This window comes from Lasiosphaeria miniovina, assembly GCF_030549165.1.
Source record: "Lasiosphaeria miniovina strain SMH2392-1A chromosome Unknown B0T26scaffold_4, whole genome shotgun sequence".
NCBI classification, from domain to species: domain Eukaryota; kingdom Fungi; phylum Ascomycota; class Sordariomycetes; order Sordariales; family Lasiosphaeriaceae; genus Lasiosphaeria; species Lasiosphaeria miniovina.
In genome coordinates, this window is record NW_026848223.1 from 5,155,354 (window position 1) to 5,169,730 (window position 14,377).

A 14,377-nucleotide genomic window follows, 5' to 3' on the forward strand; every position below is an offset into this window, starting at 1 on the left:
AGCGCAGATTCGGAAACTTACACACACTCTATCGAGTCTCGACAGCCGCGAAGTTGGTTCCACGCCTGCTTCAGAGGTCCGATTCAATCACCTATCTTTGACCGTCCAACCTGCCAGATCCTAGCCCGGCACCAACCAACCAACCAGCTCGACGGACGCGGGCAACAGCAGAAATTAAAATCAAAACTCAACGCCCAGACATACAGAGGACAAAGTCGCCATCCATGGCGTCAACCACACAACCCGGCAGCGGCGGCCCTGGCCCGGACCCCGTAGCTGATGCGCCGTCGTTCATCCCGCTCGAGGCGAACCCGGAGCTAATGACGACGCTGCTGCGCACGCTGGGCCTGTCGCCGGCGCTGGCCGTGCACGATGTGTACAGCCTAACCGAGCCGGAGCTGCTCGCATTCGTGCCGCGGCCCGCGCTCGCCCTGCTCCTCGTGTTCCCCGTGTCAGCGACCTACGAGTCGCACCGCCTAGCCGAGGACGCCCTGACGCAACCCTACGCCGGCTCCGGGCCGGATGAGCCGGTGCTGTGGTTTCAGCAGACGATCCGCAACGCGTGCGGCGTCATGGGACTGCTGCACGCGGCGGCCAACGGGCCTGCCCGGGGGTTTGTCGAGCCCAACTCGACGCTCGGCCGCCTGCTGGCTGCCGCCGAGCCGCTCGCGCCCGACGCGCGCGCGCGTCTGCTCGAGGCCAGCTCCGAGCTCGCCGCCGCCCACCGCAGCGCCGCCACGCAGGGCGACACGCCCGCGCCCGGCGCCCAGGACGATGTGGATCTGCACTACGTCTGCTTTGTCAAGACGGACACCAAGGAAGGGGGGGAGCTGTGGGAGCTTGATGGCAGGCGCAAGGGTCCTATTAACCGCGGCCCGCTGGACAAAGACGAGGATGTTTTGAGCGAGAAGGCGCTCGCGCTCGGCCCGCTCAAGTTCCTCGAGCGCGAGGGTGCGGATCTAAGGTTCAGCTGTGTGGCGCTGGCGGGGAGCTTGGAGTAATGGGGCTGGCTGGCATGTCGGGGAAGGAAGACGTGGCCAGGAAGGAAGACGTGGTGGTGCATTTTCACTGGAGAGGGCAAGGGGGAGGGGCAACGAGAGACGGTGGTGTTTTTGAGTGGCTTGCCGACTGCGGCATTGGGGAGACGGACGGGGGGGATATCTCTCTTTTGAACAACGATAGGTAGCGAGCCAACAATACCGGCCAGTATCCCCATACTTTAAAGGGGCGCTACAACAGCTACTAGTCCGAACTTGTGGACTGAGAGTCGAGCGGTAATTAAACTAGCCTCTGCTAGATGAGGAGTAAATATTCTACGTCATAGTCGTCGTCTTTACTCTCATAGATCTATTTGAAAATGGCGGTGATTAGGGTAAGCTCGGGAATGCGTCTTGAACCTCGAGAGACACGATTCAACCTCTAGGTCCCATGCTCGTAGCTAGTCTTCCATATATCTATATCTATATTACTTCAACTTACACTTCTGCATTTATATCATTCGTGGTTTCCTATAGGATCTCCTTTTCGATATGTCGATATAGAAGTGGCAAAAGAGATCAGCGGAGAGGATTGGGATGATATGTAAAAAGCATCTTCCATAGCCTATCCCCCTATAATAAATTCCATAATAAAAGGAAGAAACACCAAAAATAGAACGACTAAAAAACATACAACACCAGGGATTCGCTGGTCGTCACCGACCCAACTACTAGTCTGGCGGTTAGAAGCTTATCATACGAGGTAGAGGGGGTCAGAAACCAGGGGTTCTCGGGATGCAAAAACGGAACCCTCTTTCCCTCCTGTTAGGGTCCCGTTTCCGAGGTACGCCATACTCGTACTGGAAGCACTTGCAGACTTCTTTTATTTGCGAACCTGTCGAGGGCTTCGACGTGTCAACTTTGCGTATGTCTCAAAGGGGAAGGTAATGGATTCCGGTAAGGACGAGAGCAGCAGGCGGACCGATAAGCAGGAATATCGAGTGATAGGAGCCGGGGAGCCACCGTCTCCAAAAGCCTCTTCGCCACACCGGGCCGCTCTTGTGTAGAAACACTGCCGATGGCTCTTTAACTCGTGCTGTGGGAGTTAGGGCCGGCTCGTCGCCTTAGCACTGGTGGGAGCGAGGCGAGTTCAAGGCTGTCGAGGGAGGCCGAGAATGGAGTCGAGGGACGAGGGGCGGCGTCGAGCATCTTGAGAGGGTCGTTGTACCACAACTGCGGCAGGGCACCGGCCTCGTGGCTCTTCGGGATAAAAACTTGGCGCGAAGGGCAGGAACCGGCGGTAAGACAAGCTGTGGGGCAGGCGGGCGAGGCGCCTTGTCGCCGTCTAGAACGACGCGGCGAGGTGCTGCGCAAAGCAGAGCGAGGTGGTGCGGAAGGTGGGCATGGGATGCGGAAACTGCCAGCCGCTTTGGCAAGTGCAGTCAAGTAGCTCGGTGGGCAAGCACGAGCCACAGCAACCAGAGTCACTCTAGTTGCTGTAGCCTGTGCGTCGGACCCAACGGAAATCCCATGCAATGCGGGGTGCTTTTCCATCCAGATATCGATATTGAATCTTCGATATTACCCACGGTTCCTACTGTAAGGCACTCACTTGTTCCTGGTCCTAGACTAAAGGCCCTTCTGATTTAGATTTCCACTGCCGCCCCTTAGAAACGCATCAGCCGCGTGGTACGACGCGTTAAGACGCGACAATGACAATGGATGGAGACGACATCATGAAGTCTCTTTATCCCTTAGATGAAAAATACGAGGACGAAGACGACAAGTCACAACTCGAAGGATTACCGCCAGAAGTCTGAGACCGAAAGCTTGCACAGCGTCTCGACAGAGTGTAGAGACTAAGAAGTCGTCTCATCGTGACGCCGAGTGTACGCCCCATCCAGGGAAGAAAACCGCGTCCGGTAGAGAGCCCTCCTCCTACTGCTGAGCTACGGAGATTCGGTGACCTAAACATCCTGCCGTATCTTCACGTTATACTTATCTTCGTTCACGGCGTGGAACTTCTCTGCGCAGTCCAGGTCAGGAAGTGATCCTAAGCAGGGGCATTTATCGAGGCAGTGCGCGGGGCGGTATCGTTGTGAGGTCCTGGTGGATCGCCGGCGGGGGCCATTGGCGGTGGGGTGATGTCCGAGGATACATCTTTGGTGGCATCTATCAGCTCATGAGTTGAGAAACGCATCAAGAGGCCTGCCGTCTGGAGTATCCTCTATTTCTCGTTCACAAACGATGAGCTTTCTTCTCTTGCCCGGTCGCTCATCGCAATAAGGGCATTTCACGCCGCAAGAGTCAACGGCTACAATATTAATAACAGCAACAACAACAATTCCGGCATGGAGCTGCAGGGCCTCGGCAACATCGGCCTGGGCGCGCTGTAGCTGTCGCCCGACGACGAGCTGGTCGGCAGCATCACGCGCATCTCGCCACACTGCCCGCGCCACGGCGTTAAATCGTCGCCCAGAAAGGTCAGCACCGCCACTCTACTCGGCGAAGACGACAGTGGCGAGGATACCGACAGCGTCAGTATCATCATCATGTTACAGCAGTCATCATCGCCATCACCACCCTTCTTCACACCAACCCTTCCGCCCGTCCCCCCCTCGGCCACCTCGACACTGGCCAACAGCCCGTCAGTGCTAGCGCTCGCATCATTTGAAATGAAATAAAACAAACATTAGCTAGTTTCTTTCTCTTCTCCCTTTCTTTTTATTACGGATGATAGTGATAGAGTGGAGGTCCAGGTATCTACGTAAAGCCTCAATGCCTGGAAATTACGTGCGTACGTTATGTTCCGTCCTTTTAGTCTTACCAAACTCTTTTTCATGACTCCCAAACCTTTCCCCATAACGTAAACTACTCGAGGTGCCTACATTTATTTACTTTACCCCTGAGTTTACGCGACTGGACCGTGCGTAGAGAAGGTACGCTGAAACACATGCAATATGGGACAGTGAGTAAAGCGCAGGTATAACATTATTCCCCAACCCAAGTTATTTGGGTTCAGTACTTCACTTGAAAAGTAAATGCTCGGTTGAACCATCAACATAGCCCGAAAAACTCTCTGCCCCTTTCCCTAGAGTCGTCCGCCTCGTGGGTGGTAGACCTCCTACACAAGTCCACGTGGGGTCACAGAATCCTCGACAAGGCCACAAGGCGTTCTGATTTCCGCAGGGGGGGGCCAACGCCGAAGAGCGTTCCTTCCATCTAGGTGTGTTATAGATCAAGCTCCGCTCTCTGCAGCCTTTGGCAATTGGATGGACTTGTACGAGGAGGATATATGACCCACTACCCACAATCTCAATAATACTATGTCAGCGTCCGTATACAGCTTTTGCCGGCCTCTGAGGCTCATCCACCAACGTAGTCCCCATTCTTCCGAAGGAGCCAGACCTCCTTTCACTGACATCCACCCAGTGTAAGCCATATTCGCCGTCAGCGTCCAAAGACGGCAGGTCCCGCATCTTCCCTGCCTGGTGCTCAGGTTCCATGAAGATCGGGTCTTCGGAGTCCTCCGTAATACGGCTAACTGCGGAACATTTTGTAGGAAATATTATCCTCTAAATCGGCTACTTTCCCGATTCGTACACCAAAACAACAATCAAGCACGATAGAGACTGAGTCAGATGCAGCCATCTAACGTTAAATCCCGCGCCCATACTCGGTAATACAAGTACCAATAGATTGGCAACTAGGCAGCAACGGGCCCACGCCTTGAGCGAGCGTTTTTTAACCGGATGAGCCCAATAATAACAAAAATGGAAATAAGGAGATGGAGAGTGGCCGGCGCAGCCCATAGAAACTCAGGACCGTGCTTTATCGCAACCCCAATCTCTAAACCAATATGGATTAAGTAGAGTACTAACCCAATAGTAAGGGGATGTGACCATGTTGGGAATGTGGAACGTATCGCCCTATTAACATCGTAATTGAACGTAGCAAACTAAAAAGTGAGTTAGTAGTGCTATATTATAGAAGAGAGCCGAAGTACCTTAAGAACTCCAACGGATAAAGTCGTAAGGCCCTTCAAACCAAAGAGGAAGTCCAGCCCATATGGAGCCAATATGGCATGGCCATCTCTAGCGATGTTGACAAGAGTCACAAGGGCAATTCCAATAGGCGTAAGAAACAGCCAACAGACGCTTAGGATGACGCAGCCGGGGTAGGAACGCAGCAGCTGTATCGCTCCGTCTTCGAGCGGTGTTTTCTTCAGCTCGAAGTGACTGAGGATGTTAAGGATGTAAACAGCCTGGAAAGTCCTCGAAATTAGTTATATTAGCCATCTACTAGGTAACTACGCTGGGAGTTTCGGTTCTATGCCACCTACTTACCATCTTTTTATCTCGTTTTGGATTACGCTAGGTGACTAGAGCGCTCGTTCTTCAACCGTAATAGTCATAATCCAGGGGTTGTGGGGCGGCGACTGGTGTTGCGCGATAGCTGTTCTCTTAATCCTTAACCTTATTTTTACGCTTTCTTTTGCTATCCGCCTGTGATTGTAAGTTGGTGTTTGTGGGTGTTGATTAAGTGATCAAGATCTAACTGGTATTGATCGCGATCTTTCTTAAGATCCGGAGTGGGGAGAGCGCTAGGTAAACCTGAGAAAACCAGGGCACGGATTGGAATTTCCTGACGCTCTGAGTTAATCATATGTCAGCCTCAAAAACGATGATATAGTAGCCCGTCGACTCGTAACTCTACGACTAGAGCCTGCTTTCATCGCCTAATTTTGCTTCAACTGAGCAGTGCTCTAGGAGAAAGTCGGGAATGGCTAGTTATCAGTACTCTCCAATAAAATCCTCACGGCTGCAAATCCGGGTGGTTACTATTCTACTAGGCGAGTTCGACGAGCCGATACGGGTTGAGCTCAACCCGAAGTCGCTTATGCAGCCTATTCCCGAGAACAAGCCACAGCGTCTGTCCCTGAAGGAGATCCAGAGAACATTCCCTTCGGGGTGGAAGGCCTGGGAGTCTAGGTGTGGATGCGAGGTCCCCGTACTTCCTAGAACCTGTTTCCGATAAGCCTCATCAGCTTCCTGGTCGTGTGCCGGTGCGGTATGCGCTGAGATGGCAGGGAATGGAGATGGATCCTCGAGTCGCGGTTTCTTGAAAGGCTGGCCGATATCAGGCAGCGAGGCGGTACGGCGGCGGGTGAGAGGATGGGCAGGAGGAGCAGGCTGGTCCGCGGCTGGGCGCTTGATGACTTAGTCAAGAAGGAGCTTAGTGTGATAATGGCAGAGTTGGTTGCGGATAGGAAAGAGGGGCTCTGGCTTGAAGGCGGTGGTATTATCGAGGTTGGGAGGGTGAGTTGACCACGGACGGCATGGAGGCGGTGGAGCTTTGGCGACGGCGGAGGCCTTGACGGGGGCTGGTCGAGACCAGGAGCCGTAGCTCCGGGTCTCTCTGTAGGATGGCGGTGTGCGTTTGCGAAGTGACATTTGCGTAGGTGGGTTGGGTGAATTCGACTCGGAACTGTGGGGGGCAGAGTCTGGATCTGGCTCCATCTCTCTCGGGAGCTCATCTATATACCGATTGGTGGTGGTATCGTCTATCGCGCCGGCTTCGGAACGTTGGGAGCCGGTGGGCGGCTCGGAAGGCTCCGTATCGGTCTCGGGCGGATCTGATAATTCTGAATCGCTGGCGCCGTCGGAGGGCTCAGTTGATAGATCGGGTTCGGCGGTCTGGTATTGCTGGGGGTCGGGGCACAGCAAATTGCTCGTGAAAGATAATGCCAAACTCGTCCAGGCCAAAGCCAGCAGGTACTATAGAATCCGGGATTTCCGGGATTTCCGACACACAGGAAATTTCTTCAGTTTCTCCAGGTCAGACGATATGATAGGGTCTTGAGTACGGGTAATGCTGGGGCGTTTAATGTCTCCATGTCGTTCAGACATGATGAAATTCAATACCAGCGCGGCATCAGCCACGTCGGGACATGAAGTGCGGCGGCGCGAAGCAGATTCCAGAAATATTTACCCTTGGACGCCCACGGGTAGTGCAGGACGACTTCTCGACCCCAGCGAGTGGCCACGGCCTTCAGCGCGCTGAGGCAGTTGGATTTGACCTCGGCCGCGGAAGTGGCGACGCCAAAGTAGCGGTCCCATTCGTCGCGCTCGGCGTTATTGTCAACCTTCTCCTGTTTTTTGTTTTTGTACCCGCAACAGGCAGCTGACATGACATCGTCATAGGCGGCAATCAGAAGCTGTAGGCTGGTGCCATGGCCAAGTAGTTCACTGCATTTCTCTGCGCACAGCTGTAACTGGTCGGTGTCTTCGGTGCTATCAAGGAGCTTGCGAAAGTCGTTGACTTGCTGGAGTTGATCGCATGTCAACACCAAGGCGTTGTCGTCGCTATCTCGCGCAGCGTCTAGCGCGCTGACACACCGGACGGACAGGTCCGGTGCTGTCTGGGGCCTAGATCCTGCCATATTATTTGAGTATGACATTGCTGTAGAATTTGCAGTTGAAAAGCAGTCCGTTCGGTCGTGTTCAGTGGGTTTCGTGTGGCTACGAAAGCCGTCTGCGTTGAAGCCATCGCGTGCGAGGGGTGGGCCCACTTCTGACCATAACTTGTTATGGTCAGAAGTGCGGTCCGTAGCAGCTTCTTATTAGACCTCGACTACGCTTACGCTATACCGGACTCTGTCAGTTTTTGTTCCTGTTACGCGGGGCGTTGCCTTCCTCTGCCTCGTTTTTTGAGCTCTTGCATCCTTCCAATCCGAGGGGTTGCTGCCAGCCTGTGAGGGCAATCACCGTTGCGTACCACACCCTGTTCAAGAGCCTTACCCTTACGTGATTCACCCCAAACCCCCTTTGGCGTATAGCCTTGCAGCCCAGACACAACTCAGTGATGAAATAGTGTTACTAGATATTGTTGAACTGCGTGTCCTTAGCAGGCCTGGAAGACAGTACCTAGGTACCAATTATGCGCTGCGGTATGTAGGGGCTGTTATCAATCTCCTTACGGGCATGGTCGCCCGTTACGCGATGAGGCGCGCAGCGCCCGCAGTTTGACAGATCACGGAAACCTCGATTCATCCTCTTCAAGAGGCCTTCTACCTTACAAATGTATAGTTTCGATACTTCGCTGGAATTCCAGAAGAAGGCTTAGGAAGTCCGCTGCCGCGCCGAAGACTTAGAAACCCTTCAGAGAGAACTACACAGATATCCATATCAATCCCCGTTTGTGCAGCTCCCAAATGAGGTCATAGATCTTATTCGACAATACAACGCAGACGATATGGTAAATCCACAACACATAACTCCAAAGCCAACCAGCTAACTAGAAAGGGGACCAAAATTAAGCAGTATGGAAGCGAGTAAGCGCCGTTTTTGGCGCCATTCAGTCCGAGCTCAAGTGTAAGTTGTCATGTCCAATCGTAGCTGTTACCATTCTCTCGGGATTCGCTTAAGAGACGCACAGATTAGATGCCAAAAAGATCTAGAAGCGCGTGCACACTGGTTCTTCGTTCTCAATTTGGTACATGCTTCGTGAATTATCCGCCCGGCAGATACGTACACACGTAGTGCTTAGATAGACAGTGAGCTGACATCTGTCACGATATTCTGGAGGAATCATGCACCTGTGCCATAAACAGACAATACAGAGCTCACCCTCCAGATGCACAAGGGGCGTAGAAGAGTGCGGACGGCCCTCACTATTCCTAGAGCCATATGATCACTGCCTACACACTGGCAATTTCCGGGATTCGTTGCGGTACTATCCGTATTGCGGCCGCGAAATTTCCATTTCAGCACTGGGCAACCAACTACCTCAGTACCACGAGTGCCGGGAACGCCGACGTCACTGCCGCCATTCAAGCCGATGGCACTAATTGTTATCTCTTCCCATGTTTCACGCAATGGTGGTATTGAGTGGGTAAGCGAACCCCGCGCCCACAGTCATTTGTCTTTGGTATGTACCCAGCTCAATCGTTTTACATTTCAAAAAACCCATCTTTCTGCGTATCATATTCATCACTGTCCAGACCATAGGTATAGCTAAAATCGGAATTAATCGCATTGGAGATCGACTTTGAGGTAGGTTTGGCGTCAGCTTTCAGCAATGCACGGGCTCCTGCGAAGTTGCTAAATGCGCATGCAAACTCAAGAGCTGTAGATGCAAGCTCTGGTCGGGATTTTGTCTCGAGCTTGCATTGATATCGAACCCAAGTGCCTGAAGATCGCTAGCGATAGACAAAACTTCCACGTAGTTCAGGCATAGCGCCAAATAGTGGATAGGAGTATGACCAAAGCTGTCAAGAGCGAGGTCTCGCCCAATTCTTTGCTTCAACTCAGGCATTAGGAGGCGGACAAATCCCGAAAGACCACGCTTAGCTGCAAGATGTAGCGCATTATATTCACGGTCTTTTTCTGACATAGAGAAAGGCGCGCCTTTCTTCGCTAGTTGAACGGCGATATATTCACGTTTGATGTTAGCGCATTAGATATAGCCTAGGTATTTTCGTTAGATCTGGAGCAAACGTACTGCAAAGCGCGAGATGGAGGGGTATCAATGACGTAGGTCGTGTTGTCCCCGCAAAACGTCCTCTACCATGTAGATAGAATTGCAACTACAGGGCGCGAAGCACGTCGCATTGATCTCAGCTCCATTCTCAATAAGATAGTCGACAACATCGGTATAGCTTTTCGCACAAGTAATATGTAGAGGGTATGTAAATAGATTTGTGTTGCCCAAAGAGAGGCACAAGAAAGAATGACGTAAATTATCAAGGGCTAACTGGTTAACTACGCGCGGTGCGACGGTCATTCTGGCGACGGCTACTGCGAGAATCTACCCCGCACTACCGTCGATCCGCTCGACCACCCTCACCAGCCTCTTTTATTCGAGTGCCCGACGACGCAACCCCGGACCACCGTATGGAGTATATAATATGGGCGAGGCAATATATCAAGGTGCGTTTTTCCATAATTTCTTAGTAGTTGAATAGAGACGTAGCTATATGTGTCTGGATAGGTTCTCTTCACTCAATCGCCCAATTACGAACGTGCAATCCAGGCAGGGAAAGATTGTACGCTATCTTTGGTTTGCGCTGCGAGACTGGCGAGGTGACGATCCGGAGAGTGATATTTTGGTGGTCTGGGAGCTTGGGCGGAGAGGAGGTTGAAACAGCTTGCCGTGGGATTGAACAACGAGAGGAACGCTTAGCGACGGAGAATCCAGGTGGTGCAATCAAGTGTGTATACGCGATTTTATTTCAGGCAAACCGATCACTACATGTGTATGAGCGCGGCCTCCCATTATTCAGGTTGGAACCACGCTTCCGTCTACTCGTATAGCGGGAGGAAGCCCTGAATCTCGGTCGGTGACAACAACCCGTTTGGAATCTTGATGCCGACTCGCTCGTAATTCTGCTAAGCTCGGCCGTTGTGGGCTCGCCGCTCCTGTCGCCGGCGGAGATGGCTCCGCGTACGCGCGCACTTCATCATCCTTCCGTAATTTTGAAGCCATCACCACCGCTGCCGAACAACTCGCGACCCCCATCTTTGTGGATCTCGTCAAGTTTCGTCAGTGCCGGCTGGGGCAAAGATCAAGCGTTTAGCTGAGCTCGAGCTCGAGCTCGAGCGACAAGGAGCAGCGAAGGCGGTTCTCTTCAAGCGGGGCGTCAACGCGCCAAGCCCGAGGTGGCGATGAGGAGGCAGTTGCCCAGCCTACGCTACATGAGCACGCGACGGATACAGACACTGGGCATGCCAGTTTGACAGTATCGGCATTCGTAAATCACGGGCCGGAATGGCACAGATTACACTACCACTGGAGTAGCGGACGACTTGACTATCTTAAAAATATATAGACAAATGTTACTAACAGTCATATTGCGATTACTGTCGCCTTCATCCTGGTTACCGCAAGCCCTGGCCCGTGGCCACCGGAGTCAACTACCTAGTGGCCCATCAGATCTCGCACCCAGGCGTCGCAGTCCGACTCGACCCAATAATCGACTACTCCTGACGGCGTTGACTACCCTCTACTTGCCCCTGGTGTTCTGACGAGGCCAGCACCCTCCCTCTATTCCTTCGCAAGGGTTGTCGGAGTATAGAATATGGAGAGTGGATATATTTGCTTCTGATTCCTAAATGCTTCTTACCGGTCGGCTACGGGAACGTAACCGGCTATAGGCATGCTGGGTTAACTCATCAAGCGTCTGGCTCGGCATTTTGGACCTCGAACTCAACTATATTAACAAATGCCGCGTGTGGGTAAGTTGAGGCGACTTCTTGTATTGGCCAGCCAAAACCCGGCGACTCCAACACTCTCCTCAGGTAGTGTATTGAAACACCACCTTCAGCGCTTTTTTTACACCACGCTTGACAACTCCGTGCCAGTATTCTGCCGGGGCGCGGTCCAGCGAGTACACACCTAATAAAACCAGCCCTGACTCCCCTACTAAGCCCTTAAAAGCCGAGGATCTATGTTCTGCTCTGACGCCGTACCAGCGAGCTTCTCTTCTCTCCTTATCTTCCTTTTCCCTAAATCTAACGTGGCGCTAGCGGGCTTCTCTTCCCTCTTCTCTTCCCTCTTTCTCCCGCTCGCTCGGGAATCTTGGCCATCGTCTGTCCATCGTATCCATACACCTCGACATGGTTCATCCAACCTGCCCGGCTTTCGATTACGACCGTACCATGTCCTTGTTTCTGACATTCAAGGCATGGGGAAGGCTCCTGGAAGTGACTCCCATGCTCTTTGTTGAAGTGTCGCGAGTAGCTGTTTCCTTCAAAGAATATGCCTGGGTAGATGAGGCAACGTGCGTCCCTTTCTTTGGGCTTTCGCTTGACTGGTCTGGTCTCCTTTTGGTTCTTCCGGTGCCGTGGCGGCATCGGTGTGTACTTTATACCGTGGGACTTCTCCACATGGTTGCCCCACTGCTCTGCCCCATGCACGACGTGCACCTTTCCCTGACGGCCGCACTCCTCACAACTAAAAGGTGTGTCGAATTGTCCCATACTATAATGAAATTCTGGTTGTGCCTTGTCAAGCCGCCGCGGAAGGAAAAATCTCCCGCACATAACAAGAATTGCCAATCCTTCTTGGTCTGTTTGGCGACGTCTTGCGTTTTTTTATCTCCCAACGAGTCTATGATGATCTCCATATTAGTGTTCCGGGATTCCAGATACGCAAGAAGTAGCTCTGAAAAGAACTGCGCCCGCCCGTGTCCTCCTAGATCTTTCTCGCGAGAAAAGCGGCCAATACGCGTAGCGATCTTGTCGACAGCCGCGGTCCGAGCTTGCAAATTTATGCAGGTTTGCTATTGGCGTGGCTAAGTTACTAGTTGATTGCCCAAGAGCCCTTCTTCTATTCGCCTCCTTGAAGTAATCCTCTCGCTTCTCCTGGACCTTAAGCTTTATAAGATCCTGTCGAAAGGTTGCTAGCTTATTGTAAGCTCGTCTCGCAGTCTTACCGTCCGATCCTTTGTCGAGCCGTAGTTTGTCATTGGCCTTCTTCTCCTCCATATCCTCATGCTCGTTAATACTTTTTACCTCGTCAACGGTCAAGTATATCGGAGCATTCTCGTCTCTCTTCAAAGTCGCGCGTCGAAACATTGCGTAGAGCCCCTCGTGTGTCCCTGCTGCTTCTGTACCAAAGATGATCGGCATGACTTCTTCTTTGCGGATGTGTTGGGGAAGGTAGTGTTGTTGGAGGATACTCTCGGAGTTGGCCATGAAACGTGACCGTAACGCTGGCGTTAAGGTGCCTGGAACACTCAATTAGATAAATAGAAGGTTTTTTGCAAATAGCTAAATATACCGTCGAGTTCTGAACTAGCACCAACTCGGAGGGAATACGGTCTCTGAGCTTCGGTTGCTAGCGACCAGCTTTAGGCGATGCCATGATTCCCAAAATATGTTGTAGTTTATCGAAAATATCTCATCATCCATCTTAGAATCTTTCCAAGGGAGGCCTAAAGAGCAGGTATGTTCGAGGTTCGGCTGGTTAAGAATCTCGTCGAGAGACCCGAAGGGGGTGGTAAAGTTATCGTCGGCGACGGCTTGTATGGCGATGAGGCTAACAAGACAGAGCACTTGGCAGGGAGCAAGAAAAATAGTAAAGGATACACTTTATAGGAAATTAGTATGCTAATGATATTGAAGAAGTGGGTAATTGTATACCATTGGCTCGTAATACCAGTCCCTTAGGCTCGGGGATCTGCCTTCTGACGCTTCTCGTGGGTTACTATAATGACCGCCGCTAGCGTGTTCCGCGCTTGGTTCTTTAGGTCCCGAACGAGTAGAAGACTAATATCCTTATATCGCAACTTCATTAACGAACCCGTTCGAAAGCCGAAGCCTACCAGAACTAGCGTCGAGTGGAGCGCGATACGGAACTGAGGCCGACAAGGCATATCCTTAGCCCGCGTCTATAAGGTATCGAGGAGTAACAAAAGGTCATCGGACGTTATCTCGGTCTTCTCGAATGAAAGCTCTGATTCGCTCGCTAAGTTGTATAACTTTACGAGATCCGACCGGATCCGCTAAATTTATTTAGCATGGAGCGCGCTCTCTCAAAGTCGAAATCCCCTTACTCACATTGCTAATGTCAGCCACCGGGCTATCTTTAGGGTCGCCTAGATCCCACCTCAACTTCCACAGTCCATATTTGTCAAGGTCGTTACGCCTCTGTAACCAAGTTCTTCCAATACGATATAACGGTCTTCGTACTCGTAATTGTCTGGATACTCTGGCCTTCCACATCCTCAAGGGCCCGGCGGATTTCTGCGATGACTCAACATAATCTCTAAGGTACGACTTGATTTTAGCTGGTCGTTACAAAGATCCAACCAAATCTGGTCAAAGCCCCCGCCCTTAAAGGTATTAGATTTATTTATACCTTTATCGTCAACGAGAGCAAATAATACAACCCATGAGATTACTTACAGCTGCATCGCTTGCAATGCGCGATCCCGCTCACTTTGTAGGCGTTTACATATTATCCACCTGTTATCGACATCGTCATCCCCGAGTTTCTCATTGTCCTCGTCAGCTTTTCGTTGTCGCTCTTTGTGGTCGCGCGACTTGATAGGTTTATTGAGAACAATAACGGGGCGTTTAGGGGTCATTTGGCGCGACTCGGAAGCTTTTTTGCGAAATGCATGCGTTATAAATTGTATACGTTGCGAACTGTTTTGCGACCGATTGCGACCGATTGCGAGAGCTGCCAACAGGAAGCCCAACCCCTCTTTTGAATAGACGACGCCGCCGCCGCGACGGCGAAGCTGGCGAAACGGTCATCTTAACAGTGCGCCGCAAAATAACGGTGTTTTCGTCTTAACCCCTAGATAATCTTCCAGTCGCCGGCTTATATATGGGAGAGCGGACGGGATCCCGAGTTTTCCGGCGCCTGTGGTCGTATGTGTCTTGACGAGGCTC

The 14,377-nt window shown here is 52.0% G+C and overlaps 4 protein-coding genes across 4 annotated transcripts; 2 read left to right on the forward strand and 2 right to left on the reverse strand.

Annotated features, from left to right (window-relative positions):
- Window positions 1-266: 266 nt before the first annotated feature.
- B0T26DRAFT_615755 (ubiquitin carboxyl-terminal hydrolase, family 1) lies at window positions 267-1,001 on the forward strand (the record flags this gene model as incomplete). The annotated part of the gene is made up of 1 exon (XM_060435982.1): window positions 267-1,001. A coding segment is annotated over one exon (735 nt), but the record flags the coding sequence as incomplete, so codon positions are not given.
- Window positions 1,002-4,551: 3,550 nt separating this feature from the next.
- Window positions 4,552-5,660, reverse strand: B0T26DRAFT_325355 (uncharacterized protein). Its single transcript, XM_060434381.1, has 3 exons — window positions 5,324-5,660; window positions 4,984-5,241; window positions 4,552-4,935 (listed from the first exon to the last, which is right to left on the reverse strand). Exons 1-3 carry the CDS (start codon window positions 5,324-5,326, stop codon window positions 4,684-4,686), a joined length of 513 nt encoding a protein of 170 aa, XP_060297100.1. The 5' UTR covers window positions 5,327-5,660; the 3' UTR covers window positions 4,552-4,683.
- A 1,234-nt stretch (window positions 5,661-6,894) lies between these two features.
- B0T26DRAFT_752244 (uncharacterized protein) lies at window positions 6,895-7,437 on the reverse strand (the record flags this gene model as incomplete). Its single annotated transcript, XM_060445499.1, has 1 exon — window positions 6,895-7,437. The coding sequence occupies one exon, from the start codon at window positions 7,435-7,437 to the stop codon at window positions 6,895-6,897; it is 543 nt and encodes a 180-aa protein (XP_060297101.1).
- Window positions 7,438-12,372: 4,935 nt separating this feature from the next.
- Window positions 12,373-12,726, forward strand: B0T26DRAFT_325440 (uncharacterized protein). The gene has a single exon (XM_060434382.1). The coding sequence runs from the start codon at window positions 12,470-12,472 to the stop codon at window positions 12,680-12,682; it is 213 nt and encodes a 70-aa protein (XP_060297102.1). The 5' UTR covers window positions 12,373-12,469; the 3' UTR covers window positions 12,683-12,726.
- Window positions 12,727-14,377: the final 1,651 nt, after the last annotated feature.